General features: G+C 42.4%; 2 protein-coding genes across 6 annotated transcripts in view; both read right to left on the bottom strand.

Annotated features, from left to right (window-relative positions):
- dennd6aa (DENN/MADD domain containing 6Aa) overlaps positions 1 to 20,464 on the bottom strand; it is a 66,087-nt gene that overhangs the window by 33,715 nt on the left and 11,908 nt on the right. For all 5 annotated transcript variants that reach the window (XR_009824697.1, XM_062038008.1, XM_062038007.1 and 2 more), the window contains exons 6-12: positions 19,481 to 19,586; positions 16,461 to 16,540; positions 16,319 to 16,378; positions 16,163 to 16,218; positions 12,305 to 12,427; positions 11,478 to 11,573; positions 11,313 to 11,407 (exon numbers count right to left, since the gene is read on the bottom strand). Coding sequence is in view for 4 of the 5 variants with exons in the window: in XM_062038008.1 (XP_061893992.1) it covers positions 11,313 to 11,407; positions 11,478 to 11,573; positions 12,305 to 12,427; positions 16,163 to 16,218; positions 16,319 to 16,378; positions 16,461 to 16,540; positions 19,481 to 19,586 (616 nt within the window). In the remaining variant the exon portion in view is untranslated. The remainder of the gene's footprint in view (positions 1 to 11,312; positions 11,408 to 11,477; positions 11,574 to 12,304; positions 12,428 to 16,162; positions 16,219 to 16,318; positions 16,379 to 16,460; positions 16,541 to 19,480; positions 19,587 to 20,464) is intronic.
- On the bottom strand, positions 86 to 5,087 carry LOC133643259 (uncharacterized). The gene is made up of 2 exons (XM_062037716.1): positions 2,000 to 5,087; positions 86 to 1,921 (listed from the first exon to the last, which is right to left on the bottom strand). The coding sequence occupies exons 1-2, from the start codon at positions 5,016 to 5,018 to the stop codon at positions 618 to 620; spliced, it is 4,323 nt and encodes a 1,440-aa protein (XP_061893700.1). The 5' UTR covers positions 5,019 to 5,087; the 3' UTR covers positions 86 to 617.

The raw sequence follows: 20,464 nt of genomic DNA on the forward strand, positions 1-20,464 counted from the left end.
ATTAGCTTAACTTTAAGCAAAAGTTTTAACATTTTTATCCTTCAACTTTGCTTTTATCTTTATTACTTTTAACTTTGAACCATAATCTTTGACTTTTTATCCCTTTAAATTGAGCTTATTTAACAATTCAATTAACTCAAGCTTTTTAATTATCAAACAGTAAGAAAATACCCAGATGCAATCAATGCTCAAGGTTGGAGTAAATTTGCTGTGGTTCAAACTAAAAACAATTTAAGACAGGTAAGTAAACCAACATGTCAAGGTGAGTTTTAACAAATAAGCATTTCAGCATATTGCAAAGTGGGTATATTCACCGACCATTGGTGTGTTGGAAGTCTTTTAAAGATGGATCTTGTAGATTTTTGCGTCTTGCCGCTCTGCTTGCTTGCATGAAATGAGACAGCACCACCATTCCTTAACAGCTGCCTTGAATCAGCCAATTGGTGGCCATCTTGACCTTGGTGTTCTGGGAAATGTAGTTCTTTCTGGTACTTCACCAAGGAGTAAGATTAAGGAGGAGACAGCTCCTTACTTCCAGGGCAGGGACACTTCATTCACACTGAGTTTCAACTCCACACCTCCCACTTGGCCCTCATGGTTTTCAAAACCCAATGGGGTCACACAGGTCCTTCTTTCCTTTGTTCTTCAATGGGAATTAGAATGATGAGGCGTCTGACATCCCTATGCAGGATTGTTGCTGGGATTTGATGTCTGAGCCTCTTGGTTTTCGTGGTCGGTTTTTCTTTGTCGCTTGTCTTCTTGATGGGGACAGGATAGCTGGGAAAGGTCCTCACAAGCACGTCTCTTACGATGCCTTTGCTGTCCGTATTGGCTCTGACTACTCTGGCCAGCTTGTACTGTCCTCTCAGGGCATTTTGGTCTGCCAACCAGACCACATCTCCGACAGAAACATTTCGCTCTTTGGTGTGCCATTTGTTTCTTATGAAGAGGTTGGGTCCAGCTAGTTGGCTCCATTTCTTCCAGAATTTGGTGACTTCAGCTTGAATTACTTGCAGTCTTTTATAAGGATAGCGATCAAACTGGAAGTCTCCAGGATCTCCCTTAGGGTTGGCACGCCCTAGGAGCAGAGAGTTCGGGGTGATGTATTTCACACAGTCTTCCCTGCTTTGAGTTCTTGCATCGATTGGTCGCTCATTTGCAAGGTTGGCAGCCATGTAGAGGAAGGTTTGAAATTCACCCCAGGTGAAGACACCATCTCCGCCGACATTGGTCAGGGCCCGTTTGACCACTCTGACAGCCGCTTCTGCAGCACCATTTCTGTGGGGAGAATCCGCAGGGTGGATCTTCCAGGACCATTCTGTTCCATGGTTGGCAGCCATGTCTTCGACTTGAGACTTGTCCAGTCGGTCAAGGAATGTGTACAGCTGTTCCAGAGCAGGTTTGGCGCCCACACAATTTGTGCCGGGGTCTGACCAGAGCTTCCTGGGATGTCCTCTGAGTGACGTGAACCTCTGATAGGCGAGGAGGAAGCCTTGGGATGACTGGTCACTCACTAGTTCAGTGTGTATGGCACGGGAGGCCATGCAACTGAAGACGATTCCCCACACTTTCAGTCTGGTTCTTTTCTTGACTTCATCCTTCACTTCATAAGGGCCGAATAGGTCCATGGTTGTGAATTCAAAAGGAGCAGCTGGGGTGGTTCGCTCTGGAGGTAAGTCTGCCATGATTTGTTGACACTTCTTTGCTCTGTTCTTTCTGCAAACTATGCAGCTGTCAACTACTTTCTTGGCAATTCTCCGGCCCTTCATTATCCATGCTGTCTTCCTCATCCGTAGAAGGGTTCCTGCTACCCCCTCGTGGTTAGCGTCATGGGATTCTTGTGCCAGCAATGTTGACACCCATGCTTCAAATGGCAAGACTGGCACGGCTGTCTCATCTTCGTTAAATATCTGGATCCTCCCTGCACAAACGAGGAGTCCAGTTTTCACATCTTTGAATACTGCCAATCTGCTCAGAGTAGTGACTGGGAATGTTACACCTTCTTGAGCTGCGAGGAAGACGTCTTCACGTGCACCTTCTAGTTCAGTGCCAGCCAATCCAGCCTGCTTGGGTGTTGCCTCCCACTTTGGTTGTCCTGGGTTCGACCTCCTCTTCAGCCACTGCTCGGCAGCTCGTCGTGTCCAGGCAACAACTCTGATCAGTTTTGTCAGGCTACTGAACCTTTTTACATCCACAAGATGTTTCACCCAGCTAGTGGGTTTTCTTCTTGGCATAATAGGTTTCGATTCTTCACAGGGACTTTCCTTTTCCGGAGTGGCCAGTGGGTCTTCTTTTTGCCGACTCATCTTAGCTTGAGCTCTGGTCAGTGCAGCAGAGAATGCCTTTCTTTGAAGCTTGTTTACACTCTCCCTGGCCTGGGCTGCAACTTCTCCAGCTGACTGAATAGGCCACTCCTCCACTGGCCACTTCAGGAACTCTGGTCCGTTTTGCCATGTGGATTCCTCATTTAAGTCTTTGGGATTGCCTCCTCTTGTTATTAAGTCAGCAACGTTCAGATCTCCTCTGATCCACCACCAGTCTTGCACTGGCCCGGACATCTGGATTTCGCCCACTCTGTTGGCGAAGAAGGTTTGGTATCCGTATGATTCTCGTTGGATGGCCCCGAGGACTGTTTGACTGTCCAGTAGGTGGAACCATTTCTCAATCTTCATACGGGCATGTTTCTCCACGTACTTCCGAATTCTGGCAGCAAAGACTGCGCCACAGATTTCTGCTTTTACAGCATCTCCCTTTTGGTCCAGGGGTGTCAGTTTGGCCTTTGCTTCCACGAATCGAACTTCAGTTCCGTGACTTGTCTCCCATCTGACGTACATCACAGCACCATAGGTTTTGTCACTTCCGTCAGAAAATGTGATGCCGTAGGGTTTCCCTTTCCAGTCGGGCGGTGTGAGGCTCCTGTGGAATTTCACCTGTCCAAGCTGGGCATATTCCTCGAAGAGCTGTATGGCTTCTTCCCTGAGTCTTTCTGAAAGAGGTTGATCCCAGGTTTCTTGGGTCAGCTTGCCACCCCCTCCTTCTTGGAATGCTTTACGGACGAGAATTGCTCCCTTCTGCTTGACCGGTGCAACTAGGCCGATTGGGTCGTACAGTGCAGCAACTTGGCTTAGGAGAGCTCTCCTCGTCAGTGGGTTAGGCGTTTCAGCTCTCACCTCCTCTTCAAGAAGATCTTTGCCAACTCTCATCTTTTTCTTCCTATTGGAAAAGTTAACCGCCGTCAGCATGTACAGTTTGTCTTTGTCCACCTGGTAGCCGATGCCCAGGGCTTTGTTCTCTCCTTCTCTTATTTGGTTTGGAAGAATCAAGGTGTTTCCTTGCTCTGGCTTTAGGACATCCGCTTCAGTTTCTTTCCTCCCACTTTGCCCTGACCTGACCCATGGTTTGAGGAAGAAGCCTCCAGCCTTTAGGACCTCTTCAACTCCAGCTGTGATTTGGTCAAGTCTGTTCAGGTCATTGTGGGAGGTCAACAGGTCATCCACGTAGCTGTCTTCTTCAATGACTCTGCGTTCATCCTGCCGGTGAGTGAAGTTGGGCAGACTTGCAGTTTCCCTCATGGCCAATTGAGCAATGCAGCCAGCAGGTTTGTCGCCCATATTGACTCTGGTGACGGCATACTCACTGATTTCCTCTTCTGGGCTGTCTCTCCACAGGAACCTGTGCAGATGCATCTCTCGCTCTTCCAACCAGACAGAGTTATACATCTTTCTGATGTCGCCCAGAGCTGCGTTCACTCCTTCTCTGAATCGGAGCAGGACAGCTCTGATGGGGTTGAGAACATCTGGTCCTTTTAGGAGAAGATCATTCATGCTCACTCCGTTGTATTTTTGGCTGCTGTTCCAGACAATACGAACTGGTGTAGTCACTGAATGGGGATTTGGCGCCACCAAGTGGCTGACATACCAAACTGGTCCTTTCCACTTCTCCATGACTTCATTGGTGAGTTTTATGGCTGCGCCTCTTTGGACCATTTCATGGATCTGGGTGGAATATGCAACTTTCCAGTCTGGGTCTTTGCTCAGTTGCTTTTCCATTCTCAAGAAGCAAGCTTGGACTGCTCTTTTGTTGTTGGGGAGAGAGGCTGGATTTTCAGTCCAGGGATATTTGGCATCCCAGTGTGGAGTTGAGGAGTGAGAGTCCTCCATCTTGTAGGTGAGTCCTCCTTTAATGATCTCAAACTCCCTCTCCTCCGCCAGGGTCATGTCCTTTCCTCCTGGAGGACAGTTTCCACACCGGCAGCTTCCACATTTCGGCTCACATGCAGCTCCGATGCTGTCCCAGTGCCACCAATCAAGAAATTCACGGTTACTGGCAGATGTAGTTGCGTGGGCCACATCGTCCTGCTGTAGCCGGCCTGGCTCAGACGCTGGGACTGTGATCTCTTGGTATCGGACAGCAGCGGTTCTCATGGAGCGGGCAAAGTGGGTTCTTGACTCATATGCTGCCACCTCCACTTCTTCGAGCAAGTCAGGGTGTGCTCCACCGACTGTTTTGCCCAGGGGGCTCTCCCATAGGACAAGGTCACCGATGACTTTTAGTCTTTGGGGTGCGAGTCGTCCCTCGCGATGGCTTATGAGGAGCTCGACTTCCTCTGGTCTTTCTAACTCCTCAAGCTGGACATCTGGGAAGAAGCTTTTCAACTTTTCGGGTTCAGTTGCTTGATGGACCTTTGCAATTTGCTCCAGGCCATAGCAGACCAGTTGATGTGCTCGCTCAGTCCCCTTGGGAGTCTTGACTCGGACCTTCAGGAGGTACCTTTTCGTCCTGACTTTCATTGTCATGCCTCCAACTCCATGTACGACCAGCGCTATGTCTTCACTTCTCAGGCCAAGTCTTTCGGCAGCTTTGTGAGTGATGTAATTTGTGTCGGATGCCAGGTCTATAAGTGTGCCAATCTTCTGACCTGCGTTAGCTGTGACCATCATCAACATCATCATCACTGGTAACTCAGCCAGCCCAGTTTCCTTCAGCAGTTCAGACTGGCCCGCTGATTTGAGAGTCATTGAGGCTCGGTTTGAGAATGCCTTTCTGCCCTTCTCTGCCAGTTCTGGGGCAAGTTGTGACAAGAAGGCCTCCTGTTCCTCAGTGAATTTACCTTTTCCTTATTTTCCCCCTTTTGCACCTTTGCTTCCTTCTCTTCTGGCCTCTGCTGTTGGGCATAGGAAGTAGTGGTGGTCAGGTGTGCCGCTTGCCCTTTTGCAGTCTTGGTTTCCGCATAGGAAGGTGTCTCTGCAGTAGCCACCTGCGTCGTGATACCCAAGACACTTCCTGCACGCTCCCAGCTTCTTCAGGGCCATTTTCTTCTCATGTAGCTTCAAGCCTTTAAACTTCTTGCAAAAGTAGATCTTGTTGGTGTGCCCACCACCACCACAAATGCCACAGACCTCGTCACCATCTTTACTCGTAGCCCTGGTAGATGCAAACTTTCTTTCTGGCTTCTTCCTGTCTGCTTCTTCCGCTTTGTCCACCAGCTTTAGTTGCTCGAGTCGTTCCAGTATTTCCTCCTGGCTCTTTAGGAACTTTAGGAGCATATCAAAATGGTTGTCTGGGGTTACACGGTTGGTGGGCTCAACCATATACATCAGCCAGTCTCTTTTTATGAAATCTGGTAACTTGCTTTCAATCGACCTGATGACGAGGGGGTTTCTGATGGCTCCAGAGTTTCCTAGCTCCGTCAGGTCAGCCAGGGCCTTCTCCACAGCTTGTATTAGGTCAATGACCTTCCTGGGCTGGTTCCCCTTGACTTGTGCCATCTTGTCCAGCGCTTCCAAGATTTCGACTGTGATCGTTGATTTGTTGCCGTACCTGTTTTCGAGGACCCTGAAGATATCTGTTGCTGTGGTGTAGGTGGACAGTCTTAGTTCCTTGGCAATGGAATCACTGACGCTCTCCAACAGCTGGATCTTCTTTACCTCTGGTGATCCAGTCGGCTCCCCTTGTTTCTGGAGGCTCTCCCAATCCTTCTTCCACCTGTGAAAGTCTATTTTGCTCCCATGGAAGACTGGTAGGGATGTAGGCTTTATCCTCACAATGGGATGTGTTGGTTGGCCAGGTCGTCCTCCTGCACCATGATCAGCCAGCCTCCTGGATGTGGCGAATTCAGCTTTCCTCAACTTGAGCCTGTAGTGAGCTGCTTTCACTTGTGTTAGTTTGTCATCCATCTCGTCTTTTAAGTGCTGAGGGATCCATTTCTCCCAATGGGCCATGGTATGGATGATAACACTCACCGTCTCATTCAGCAGGGTGAGGTAAACGTCATAGCCTTCCACGTTGTTGCTTTCAACTGCTACATTTTCAGCCCTTTGAATGGCGTCCTCTGCCTCGGAAATCGCTGCCTTCAGCTCAGTCTTCCCGTATCTTCCCCACAGGTTGGTCTGGACAATGTCCTTGATTTCTGCCATCTTATCTTCGGCATCTTTTATAGTTGCTCGGATGTCATCCTCCTGCTGTTTCTCGAGCTCCCCATCTGGGTCATCCTTCTTGACGTCAGCCTCCAGGCCAATCTTGAAGTCCTCGTTGGCATCCAGCAGTGATGTGAAACGGTCGGCAAACTTGGCAAACTCCTCTTTTAGTTCGGATTGCAGCATGGTGCCTGCTCCTCTGGAGATCAGGTTGGCCACTCTGGTCAGGTTCCTCTTGGCTGTCGTCCTCTCCTGCTTGAGGATCACGGCAGTCTTCCCCAATACCTCTTCGGCCATCTTTATCCCGTTTTCTCCGGCGTCCACAGCTCCCCTGGGTCTTGAGGCCTTTGATCTTCACTGTCCAGGGCTGGTCCGTGGTTAACAACTGTCAAGTTCCACTTATTGACTCCGTAAAGGACACCAGGACAACTCGGATTTCCAATTGATCAACTTTATTTATCCAACTTTTTGGCTTTGTTGGTTTCTTTTCTGTTGATCTTCATTCAATCAGGTTGTTAACCTTCGAACACAAGTGTTAACAATGGAAAAACAATATATGTACAGGTATTTACAAAAAGGTTCAAATTCAACTGACTCAAACAGGTATTATTTTTAAAGTTACATTTGCAAACTTTTAAATACCATTGTTTAAACTTTTAAATTATCTAACATTACTTTTCAAAAGGACTCTAGACACTTAGATTAAATGCATGTGAATGCACTGTCAAATTAACCAGTTTCAGTAAAATGAAACAAGTAAATCAGAAAAGTAGTTTTAGTCACTTTAAAGAAGTCAAAATTAATTGATCATTTAATTTAATCAATCAATCGTTTAATTACTTAATCGTTCACTCAATTAATCATTTAACTAATCATGCCATTAAGTAATCAATCATGTAAATTCATTACCATGATGGAACTGAGTAAATCCACCAAACGGAGTAAAGGTAAGTAAAAGGTAAGTATAATTAGCTTAATTAATAAGGTAGCTTAATTAGTAAGGTAAGTATAAAGGTAAGTATAATTAGCTTAACTTTAAGCAAAAGTTTTAACATTTTTATCCTTCAACTTTGCTTTTATCTTTATTACTTTTAACTTTGAACCATAATCTTTGACTTTTTATCCCTTTAAATTGAGCTTATTTAACAATTCAATTAACTCAAGCTTTTTAATTATCAAACAGTAAGAAAATACCCAGATGCAATCAATGCTCAAGGTTGGAGTAAATTTGCTGTGGTTCAAACTAAAAACAATTTAAGACAGGTAAGTAAACCAACATGTCAAGGTGAGTTTTAACAAATAAGCATTTCAGCATATTGCAAAGTGGGTATATTCACCGACCATTGGTGTGTTGGAAGTCTTTTAAAGATGGATCTTGTAGATTTTTGCGTCTTGCCGCTCTGCTTGCTTGCATGAAATGAGACAGCACCACCATTCCTTAACAGCTGCCTTGAATCAGCCAATTGGTGGCCATCTTGACCTTGGTGTTCTGGGAAATGTAGTTCTTTCTGGTACTTCACCAAGGAGTAAGATTAAGGAGGAGACAGCTCCTTACTTCCAGGGCAGGGACACTTCATTCACACTGAGTTTCAACTCCACACAGGTAAAAAGGTATGTAACGCTTAAACCAAAAATCAACAAAAGGCGAGTCCCGCTAGGAAAAGGCACTGAAGCATAGGGATGGCTATGTAAAACAAAAGTAAAACTAAACTGGCTACAAAGTCAACAAAAACAGAATGCTGGACGACAGCAAAAACTTACAGCGTGTGGAGCAAAGACGGCGTCCACAAAGCATATCCCGTACATCAGTGGTCCCCAACCACCGGGACCGATTGGTACCGGGCCGCACAAGAATTAAAAATAAAAATAATTTTTTTTTAAATTTTTTAAATTTTTTAATTTTTTTTTTAATGAAATCAACATAAAAAACACAATATATACATTCTATATCAATATAGATCAATACAGCCTGCAGGGATACAGTCCGTAAGCACACATGATTGTATTTATTTCTGTAAAAAAAATAAAAATTAAAAATAAATAAATAAATAAATTTAAAAAAATAAAAAAAATAAAAAAAATGTTTTTTTTTTTTTTTAAATACACCCCACCGGTCCGTGGGACAAATTTTCAAGCGTTGACCGGTCCGCAGCTACAAAAAGGTTGGGGACCACTGCCGTACATGACATGAAAATCAACAATGTCCCCACAAAGAAGGATAGCGTACGCACAACTTCAATAGTCTTGATTGCGAAAAAGCAAAGCAGGTGCGGGCAATAGCGCTCAAAGGAAGGCATGGAGCTGCTATGGGAGAACACCAACAAAAAAGGAAGGGTCACCAAAATAACAGCGCAAGACCGAAACTAAAGCACTACACACAGGAAACAACAACAAACTCAAGATAAGGCACCTGGTAAAGTTTCATTTTTTTAACCTTTTCTGCTGGTGGTGTGCCTCTGTATTTTTTTTAATGAAAAAAATGTGCCTTGGCTCAAAAAAGGTTGAAAAACACCGCAGTAAGAAAACAACAAAATATACATTTTTTGGTTATTTGTTTACCAAATTTGTAAACAATGGCTTTATCCTTTTAACATTGGGAACACTATAATAATTCTGTTAATCAACATTAAACTGCCTCAAGTTGTTGCTCAGATGAAATAAAAGGACAAAACTTTTCTTCTACATATAAAAAGTGCAACATTAAACAGTTTCAAGTCAACTCATCATGCTTAATTTATTACAGCATTTGTGAAGCCTGTAGTTGATTTTTATTATGTAAATGTTATATTTGTATCAACATGTGATAGCAGGGACCCTGCCATTCAAAACTAGGCTGCTGCATTACTAATGATTCATGTAACTATAGCTGAAAAAATGGCGCAATAGCAATAGGAGAGACTATTCATCCCTGAACACCATGGAGTTCATGTAGGCTTTATGATGCACTTACATTATTATATCAACTATCAGAGACAGAAACTCTTCATTTAAAGGCCTACTGAAAGCCACTACTAGCGACCACGCAGTCTGATAGTTTATATATCAACGATGAAATCTTAACATTGCAACACATGCCAATACGGCCGGGTTAACTTATAAAGTGACATTTTAAATTTCCCGGGAAACTTCCGGTTGAAAACGTCTATGTATGATGACGTATGCGCGTGACGTCAATGGTTGAAGTGGAAGTATTGGGACACATTGTATCCAATACAAAAAGCTCTGTTTTCATCTCAAAATTCCACAGTATTCTGGACATCTGTGTTGGTGAATCTTTTGCAATTTGTTTAATGAACAATGGAGACTGCAAAGAAGAAAGCTGTAGGTGGGATCGGTGTATTAGCGGCTGGCTGCAGCAACACAACCAGGAGGACTTTGAGTCGGATAGCAGACGCGCTATCCGACGCTAGCCGCCGACCGCATCGATGATCGGGTGAAGTCCTTCATCGATCGCTGGAACGCAGGTGAGCACGGGTGTTGATGAGCAGATGAGGGCTGGCGTAGGTGGATAGCTAATGTTTTTATCATAGCTCTGTGAGGTCCCGTAGCTAAGTTAGCTTCAATGGCGTCGTTAGCAACAGCATTGTTAAGCTTCGCCAGGCTGGAAAGCATTAACCGTGTAGTTACATGTCCATGGTTTAATAGTATTGTTGATTTTCGGTCTATCCTTCCAGTCAGGTACTTATTTCTTTTGTTTCCATCTGCAGTTAAGCCCGATGCTATCACGTTAGCTCCGTAGCTAAAGTGCTTCGCCGATGTATTGTCGTGGAGATAAAAGTCACTGTGAATGTCCATTTCGCGTTCTCGACTCTCATTTTCAAGAGGATATAGTATCCGAGGTGGTTGAAAATACAAATCCGTGATCCACAATAGAAAAAGGAGAGAGTGTGGAATCCAATGAGCCAGCTTGTACCTAAGTTACGGTCAGAGCGAAAAAAGATACGTCCTGCACTGCACTCTAGTCCTTCACTCTCACGTTCCTCATCCACGAATCTTTCATCCTCGCTCAAATTAATGGGGTAATCGTCGCTTTCTCGGTCCGAATCTCTCTCACTCCATTGTAAACAATGGGGAATTGTGAGGAATACTAGCTCCTGTGACGTCACGCTACTTCCGGTACAGGCAAGGCTTTTTTATTATCAGCGAGCAAAAGTTGCGAACTTTATCGTTGATTTTCTCTACTAAATCCTTTCAGCAAAAATATGGCAATATCGCGAAATGATGAAGTATGACACATAGAATGGATCTGCTATCCCCGTTTAAAAAATAACATTTCACTTCAGTAGGCCTTTAACATAATGTCCTTTTTTGCTGCTTCAACACAGCTCAATCAACACGGAAAAAGGTAAAGTGAAATAACAGACAGACAGGGCTTTGCTGTCCGTAACACACACACACACACCGCAAAATGAGCTAACGTTACGCTAAAAGCGAATTAGCCTTCACCTCAAGCCAGGACTGCGAGCGAGCTGAGCTGCAGTTTATATTTCTAGAAGGTCAACGGGCTCATAGTGATGTTACTAGTAGTTGACTGGGAGGTGTTTAGTATCATTTGGGGAGAGTCCGCTGCCTGATGCTTGCCTGCTAAACGCTAAGCACTGACTACATGCGCTCTGAATACCACTGCTGATTGGCTGTTACCGCTCTGAGTGTAACCAATCAGATGGTTGTGTGGGTGGGACAATGCTGGGTGCTGTGTAGAGGACTGACAGAGACAGAGGCAGAAGGAAGCGGAGGCGGCTACTTCATATGTTCGTGTGGAAACTCGTTCGGTACACCTCCGAACAGAAACAGTTCAATACAAATACACGTACCGTTACACCCCTAATATATACGCATATATACTGTATGTATATGTATATACATGTACAAATATATAAGTGTACAGTCACCTACCTGCTTGCTTCATGTCGCCGATGCGGATAATGTGCGGCCAATGCTGCAGCGTTTTAGCAAAGAAGGGGTTTGTCACCCCCAGGATGACTGAGGGCCTGTAAGATGAGGGGTGGGACATACCACTGTCACCACTGAGTGTAACATGTGGGGTGTGTGTTCACTCACGGAGCCTGCGTCCGGGTGGTGTACTCCTTAAACTCGTTGTCGTGGATGGTGAAGTAAGGCCGGAAGTCGCTGCAGTAACGAAGAGGAGAGATGCAGCTGCAAAGACAGGAGAAAAAAGATGGATGTTAACACATATTGAGACTAGAGATGTCCGATAATATTGGCCTGCCGATATTATTGGCCGATATATGCGTTAAAATGTAATATCGGAAATTATCGGTATCGTTTTTTTTTAATTATCTGTATCGGTTTTTTTTTGTTTTTGTTTTTTTTTATTAAATCCACATGAAAAACACAAGATACACTTACAATTAGTGCACCAACCCAAAAAACCTCCCTCCCCCATTTACACTCATTCACACAAAAGGGTTGTTTCTTTCTGTTATTAATATTCTGCTTCCTACATTATATATCAATATATATCAATACAGTCTGCAAGGGATACAGTCCGTAAGCACACATGATTGTGCGTGCTGCTGGTCCACTAATAGTACTAACCTTTAACACTTAATTTTACAAATTTTCATTAATTACTAGTTTCTATGTAACTGTTTTTATATTGTTTTACTTTTTTTATTCAAGAAAATGTTTTTAATTTATTTATCTTATTTTACTAATTTTTTTAAAAAGGACCTTATCTTCACCATACCTGGATGTCCAAATTAGGCATAATAATGTGTTAATTCCACGACTGTATATATCGGTTGATATCGGTATCGGTAATTAAAGAGTTGGACAATATCGGAATATCGGATATCGGCAAAAAGCCATTATCGGACATCCCTAATTGAGACGCATATTAACATTTTAGGAGCAGAATGACGCACCTGGCAAGCGCCAGTACGGTGTCCGAGGACTCGGCCGGAGATGGCGCCATGACAACGAGCGCTTCTCCCAGCAACACCAGCTCCCACAGCATCTGGATGTGGAAGAAGACTGGAAAGAAACATCTGGACAGAGAAAGACACAACAGTGTGTTAAAGGCCTACTGAAAGCCACTACTAGCGACCACGCAGTCTGATAGTTTATATATCAATGATGAAATCTTAACATTGCAACACATGCCAATACGGCCGGGTTAGATTAGTAAAGTGACATTTTAAATTTCCCACGAAATATCCTGCTGAAAACGTCTCGGTATGACGACGTTTGCGCGTGACGTCACGGATTGTGCGGACATATTGGGACAGCATTGTGGCCAGCTATTAAGTCGTCTGTTTTCATCGCAAAATTCCACAGTATTCTGGACATCTGTATTGGTGAATCTTTTGCAATTTGTTTAATGAACAATGAAGACAGCAAAGAAGAAAGCTGTAGGTGGGAAGCGGTGTATTAGCGGCCGGCTGCAGCAACACAACCAGGAGGACTTTGAGTTGGATAGCAGACGCGCTACCGTGAGCACGCAGCTGCGGCTTCCAAACATTTGATCGCTTGCCCGTACGTGCGTGCCGCTATGTGCATGTCACATACGTAACTTTGGGGAAATATATGTGCTGTATGAACTTTACGGAGGTGAACGGTACTTTGGGCTGTGGGATTGAGTGTGTTGTGCGGGTGTTTGAGTTGTATTGGCGGGTTATATGGACGGGAGGGGGGAGGTGTTTGTTATGCGGGATTAATTTGTGGCATATTAAATATAAGCCTGGTTGTGTTGTGGCTAATAGAGTATATATATGTCTTGTGTTTATTTACTGTTTTAGTCATTCCCAGGTCCCACCCGCCTCTCACAGCATCTTCCCTATCTGAATCGCTTCCACTGCCCTCTAGTCCTTCACTCTCACTTTCCTCATCCACAAATCTTTCATCCTCGCTCAAATTACTGGGGAAATCGTCGCTTTCTCGGTCCAAATCGCTCTCGCTGCTTGTGGCCATGATTGTAAACAATGTGCAGATGTGAGGAGCTCCACAACCTGTGACGTCACGCTACTTCCGGTACAGGCAAGGCTTTTTTATCAGCGACCAAAAGTTGCGAACTTTATCGTCGATGTTCTCTACTAAATCCTTTCAGCAAAAATATGGCAATATCGCAAAATGATCAAGTATGACACATAGAATGGATCTGCTATCCCCGTTTAAATAAGAACATTTCATTTCAGTAGGCCTTTAATGGATTTAAACCTTTTTTTTCTATATTCTATATCTTCCATCCATCCATTTTCTACCGCTTGTCTCGTTTGGAGTTGCGGGGGCTGCTGGAGCCTATCTCAGCTGCATTCGGGCGGAAGGCGAGGTACACCCTGGTATTCTATATCTTGTTTTCTTTAATTTTGTGTTATACAGCCAATATTAAATTATGTTTTAATACATTTTCAAAATCAAAAGATTTTAAATTAAATGTTGGTATCAATGTTAAGTGTTCTTGGTTTTATTTTTATTGTGAAAAGTAAAAAAATGAATCATATTAAAGCTGCCGCGTGTCATTGAATCCAAACTGCATTTGTTTCAGCTAAATAATATTAGAACTAGGCATCGAATAAATTATTTTCGCAGTTTTATTTGGCATTTTGACGTACATCTATGGGTATGGGTACACTACTGAAATCTAAGTAAGATGAAATATGTCAAATAAGGGTGATATTTGCTTATTTTCTGTCTGATAAGATCATTCTTCTCACTAAGCAGATTTTATGTTAGAGTGTTTTACTTGTTTTAAATGTTTTGCTCCTAAATGATCTCAGTAAGATATTACAGCTTGTTGCTGAGATTTGATGAGCTATATTGAGTAAAACATGCTTGAAACTAGAATATCAACTGTTGCAAAGCTGTGTCATCAACACTCACAAGTAGAAAACTACTTTTTTAAAGTAATAATTTCTTATTTCAAGCATGAAAAAAAAAAATCATGATACCGAGCGCATATCATTATGTCAAGATAATGGCACTAGCATTTAAAGGCCTACTGAAATGAAAGTTTTTATTTAAACGGGGATAGCAGATCCATTCTATGTGTCATAATTGATCATTTCGCGATATTGCCATATTTTTGCTGAAAGGATTTAGTAGAGAACATCGACGATAAAGTTTTGGTCGCTGATAAAAAAAGCCTTGCCTGTACCGGAAGTAGCGTGACGTCACAGGTTGAAAGGCGCCTCACATTTCCCCATTGTTTACACCAGCAGCGAGAGCGATTCGGACCGAGAAAGCGACGATTACCCCATTAATTTGAGCCAGGATGAAAGATTCGTGGATGAGGAACGTGAGAGTGAAGGACTAGAGTGCAGTGCAGGACGTATATTTTTTCGCTCTGACCGTAACTTAGGTACAAGCTGGCTCATTGGATTCCACACTTTGTCCTTTTTCTATTGTGGATCACGGATTTGTATTTTAAACCACCTCGGATACTATATCCTCTTGAAAATGAGAGTCGAGAACGCGAAATGGACATTCACAGTGACTTTTATCTCCACGACAATACATCGGCGAAGCTCTTTAGCCACGGAGCTAACGTGATAGCATCGGGCTTAAATGCAGATAGAAACAAAAGAAATAAACCCCTGACTGGAAGGATAGACAGAAGATCAACAATACTATTAAACCATGGACATGTAACTACACGGTTAATGCTTTCCAGCCTGGCTAAGCTTAACAATGCTGTTGCTAACAACGCCATTGAAGCTAACTTAGCAACGGGACCTCACAGAGCTATAATAAAAACATTAGCTATCCACCTACGCCAGCCAGCCCTCATCTGCTCATCAACACCCGTGCTCACCTGCGTTCCAGCGATCGACGGAGCGACGAAGGACTTCACCCGATCATAGATGCGGTCGGCGACTAGCATCGGATAGCGCGTCTCAAAGTCCTCCTGGTTGTGTTGCTGCAGCCAGCCGCTAATACACCGATCCAACCTACAACTTTCTTCTTTGCAGTCTTCATTGTTCATTAAACAAATTGCAAAAGATTCACCAACACAGATGTCCAGAATACTGTGGGATTTTGCGATGAAAACAGAGCTTGTTGTATTGGATTCAATGGTGTCCGAATACTTCCATTTCGACCATTGACGTCACACGCATACGTCATCATACATAGACCTTTTCAACCGGAAGTTTCGCGGGAAATTTAAAATGTCACTTTATAAGTTAACCCGGCCGTATTGGCATGTGTTGCAATGTTAAGATTTCATCATTGATATATAAACTATCAGACTGCGTGGTCGCTAGTAGTGGCTTTCAGTAGGCCTTTAATTAATTTAAGAATATTTTTCAACATATTGAGCAAAAAGGTCTTATTTTTTGGTTTCTACCAAGAAAAGTGCACTTGTTATTAGTGAGAATATACTTATTTTAAGCTATTTTTGGGTTCATTGAGGTTAGCAAATTTTACTTGTTTTGGAAAGTCTTGACAAGCCAAATTTTCTTGTTCTATTGGCAGATCATTTTGCTTAGTTCTAATAAAATACCCCTCATTTTATTTGATTTTTTTCTTGTTTTTGAACACTGACTTTTTGCACCTTTTCTCCTCCAAACATATTGCTGGCTATTGTGGCCAAACAGCTCCATTTTTGTCACATGGACAAAGATAAGACCTTCTGGAGGAAAATTCTGAGGTCAGATGAAACAAAAATGGAGCTGTTTGGCCACAATAGCCAGCAATTATTGCAAACTCAAGACAGCCATGACCGAACGTTCTTTACAAGTGTCAACTTTTAAACCACGACTGTAGGAGGCGCTAGCAGCTCTCACCTGAAGAGGTCCACTTCATGGATGGTGGGCAGCACAATGGACACCAGACTGTCACACTGAAAAAGATGCACACAGATTGTATTGTTTTAGTAACAACCAAGTTGAGTGATAAGCTACTATTTAAAAGTGATAACACGGTGTTGCTGTTTTTGTCACCTGAGCAGACTGGACCAACTGTGTCGTTCCGGGTTTGTCGTAACAGGTGGGGATGCGCACCTGCACAGAGCTCAAACCCTCAGCAGGAATATTTGCATACGTGTGTCATATATCTGATGACGTAAATGTTGCCAGTGCGTACCCTGATGACCACGCCCATAATCGGCAGCGTGAGGATTCTTCCAGGGTGAGGCGTCGGCCAACGGTCGATGTCGTTGCAGGCTGCGAGTCAAACACACGCAAACACTGAACGTGGACTTTGTTCCGGTGAAAAGCTGAGTCATGTGTAAAAAACACCTTTTCCACAGTCCAAATGTACACACAGATATTTGTTGTCTGCCACATTAGGGTCAACTTTCTCAAGCTTTTAGGTGCAGACCAACAACAGGCGGCGCTACCGCCTTTAAACTAAAGGTCATTTTAGCCAGTCGGTAAAAAGTAAAGCCACAATAACAATAGCAAACAGTGGAGTTTGGTCTTAAAACTTAAAGACATGATGCATGAAATTTAATTAATAATCATTCTTTATTTCAATAAAAGTGTAACATTTTAGCTAGTCCAGGGGTCGGCAACCTTTACCACTCAAAGAGCCATTTTGGCAAGTTTCACAAATTAAAGAAAATAATTGGAGCCACAAAAAAAAAAGTTAAATTTAAAATGAAAAACACTGCATACAAAGCTTAAATTGCTTTGTGCTATGTTAACCAGGGGTCTCCAGGCCGATATTATCGGACATCTCTACTATTAACCGCAACATGTAAGTGTAAAAAAAAAACAACAGCATTATGATTTGTACAATTTCAGAATGTGCTTGTTCTATTTTTAAACAAGGAAAACAATCTGAAGTTGTCTTTATTTTTAAGTTATCGTGCCGTGATTTTACCAGTCTGGCCCACTTGAGAGTAGATTTTTCTCCATGTGGCCCCCCATCTAAAATGAGTTTGACATCCCTGGTATAAATGCAATGTTTTTCCAACTATTCTTTTAGAATGGTCAAGTTAATTGTGATTTTTATTCATTATATTGACAAACAAAAGTCATTTGAGAATACCTTTCTGTCTAGTTTGAGTGAGGACGGTATTACGACCGATTTATTTTATTTATCTGCCACACGTGGAAGGCCGGTCCGTGAAAATAATGCCTACAATAAACCTGTCCTGGTGCAACAAAGGTTGGGGATCCTGTAATTAAGTTACAGAACACAGCCTGGTCGTTCTTCTTTTTTAATCCATGCTCGATTCTTACTGTCTGTTCACAGTGTAACTTAGTTATTATTCCAAGATCTTTATAGTCAGTTATAATGTCCAATAAATATTCCATCAACTTTGTATGTTTAACTCGGTCAAGTGCTTGGGTGTAATCAATAAAACAGACGTAAATGTATTTTTGTACTTCTGTTCGTAGATTGAATATGGCTTCTCTTGTTCCCCCACCACAATTATATTGGCAATCTGGAGGAAAACCCTGCATTATTGTTACATTACTTAGTAAAACTACTGTAGTTGTTTATACTTCATCCCATTATATTGGTTTGATTTAAATCTATTGCTTTTATTGTTTACAAGGCATTTTGCATGTTGAAATTCAATCAATCAATCAATCAAAGTGTATTTATATAGCCCTTAATCACAACTATCTCAAAGGGCTGCACAAACCACAACATCAGATCCCACATCAGGGCGGGAAAAAACTCAACCGAATTTGGAAAAAAAAAAATTCTCCTTAAATTACATTTTTTTAGTAAAAAGTAAAAAAAGTAAAAACAAATGTTTTTTTTCTTTTTCTCCCATTCTAGAATATTATGTTTTCTTGTAAAATTAAGACTTTGTGATACATAATATATTTCATAATATTTCAACATTCTCTAAAAATAGTTTGTCATCAAAATAAAGTATTGTTTTTTATTTTTTAAGCAATATTTCTTTAAAGATTTAGCTTTTTTCCCCCCTATTTATTTCCTAGCAATAATGTGACTATTGTCAGATAATTCCCAATAACTCCCACATAATATTGCAGATAATGTTTTAATGTGCTCGCTTTTTCTCAAAATGTAAAAAAAAAATATTCTCACAATAATGCAACTTTATTGTAATTTAACTTATTTTAGGCGGTAGAAAATGGATGGATGGATTATATTTTTTCACTTACCGCTTGTAAAATTACATTACATTACTCATAGAAATAGAAATAATCCGTTCCAGGGTCAAACTGTCCATCAATCTAAAAGCCTTTTAACTGTTTTTGATGTTTTACCTGGCAAATAAGTGACAAAAATACACTTTGTTGATTTTGTTTTACATTTTGTACAAATTGTGCTCGCGCGCCGAGCACCAATTTAAATGATTTCACTTCATTTAAAAAAGGAAGACGTTGATTTGAGATACCGTGTTTCCTTGAATTGGCGCCTGGAATATGGTATTCGCATGCCTAGAATTACAGCCGGGTCAAACTCGTTTCGCAAAATAATTAGCGCATGCTTGGCACTTCCGCCGGGTCAAATATGAGTCATTAAATAACTCCCGCCTCCTGGTGGTAGAGGGCACTAGTGATCCTTCTTGCGACTGCTGGTACTGCAGAAGACCTGTGCTGCAGAAGAAGACAACACCAGCAAGAGTGCGCAGCCATTGTTTTACCATGGAGGATTACATATCTAAAATAAAACAGTTTTCTAAACTGGACTTTCAATCGAAGCAGGAGGTAATACTTAAAAGGAAGATCTCCATCGAGACAGAGAGACTCTTAAAACTGAATGAAGACTTCTATATCGATGCTTTTCTTCAAAAGGAACTGGCATGGACTCATTTATACCTAAAGGTAAGACCATAGTAACGTTTTTTTTATTAAATGTGCTTTTCATGATAAGGTAAGCGCCGGAGTGAGAAGAGGTTTTAAAATAATTAGCGCATGCATGGCCATCTCGCAGGCTTCTGGTAAGCGCCGGAGTGAGAGGTTTTAAATTAATTAGCGCCCCTGCGTCTATTCAAGGAAATATGGTACAATAGTTAAGAGCTTGATCACAGAACCATGAGCTCGTAAGTTAAGGTATTCCTGTACATACTTTTTTAAATAATGCAATACAATTCAGGTACATGTACGAATTTAAAGCAAGTTTGAAACACACAAACAGCGTGACCAAAACATAAGCTGAATAAAATAACATACCAGCCTCCAGACACGGTTCCTGTTTCTCAAAATATTCTGGAGCCATGATCTTCAACAGGGAGTGGAAGAATGTCACATAGGGCAGCTTACTGATCAGGACCAGAGACTGGAGCACACATAAATCAATATATCAATCAAAACAGATCAAGCAATAGCTAACACATCCTAGCTTAAAGGCCTACTGAAAGCCACTACTAGCGACCACGCAGTCTGATAGTTTATATATCAATGATGAAATCTTAACATTGCAACACATGCCAATACGGCCGGGTTAACTTATAAAGTGACATTTTAAATTTCCCGCTAAACTTCCGCTTGAAAACGTCTATGTATGATGACGTATGCGCGTGACGTCAATCGTTAAACGGAAGTATTCGGACACCATTGAATCCAATACAAAAAAGCTCTGTTTTCATCTCAAAATTCCACAGTATTCTGGACATCTGTGTTGGTGAATCTTTTGCAATTTGTTTAATGAACAATGGAGACTGCAAAGAAGAAAGCTGTAGGTGGGATCGGTGTATTAGCGGCTGGCTGCAGCAACACAACCAGGAGGACTTTGACTTGGATAGCAGACGCGCTATCCGACGCTAGCCGCCGACCGCACGGATGATCGGGTGAAGTCCTTCATCCTTCCGTCGATCGCTGGAACGCAAGTGAGCACGGGTGTTGATGAGCAGATGAGGGCTGGCTGGCGTAGGTGGATAGCTAATGTTTTTATCATAGCTCTGTGAGGTCCGGTTGCTAAGTTAGCTTCAATGGCGTCGTTAGCAACAGCATTGTTAAGCTTCGCCAAACTGGAAATTATTAACCGTGTATTTACATGTCCATGGTTTAATAGTATTGTTGATTTTCTGTCTATCCTTCCAGTCAGGGGTTTATTTCTTTTGTTTCTATCTGCATTTAAGCCCGATGCTATCACGTTAGCTCCGTAGCTAAAGTACTTCGCCGATGTATTGTCGTGGAGATAAAAGTCACTGTGAA

The sequence above is a fragment of the Entelurus aequoreus genome, linkage group LG26, assembly GCF_033978785.1.
Source record: "Entelurus aequoreus isolate RoL-2023_Sb linkage group LG26, RoL_Eaeq_v1.1, whole genome shotgun sequence".
Classification (NCBI taxonomy): Eukaryota; Metazoa; Chordata; class Actinopteri; order Syngnathiformes; family Syngnathidae; genus Entelurus; species Entelurus aequoreus.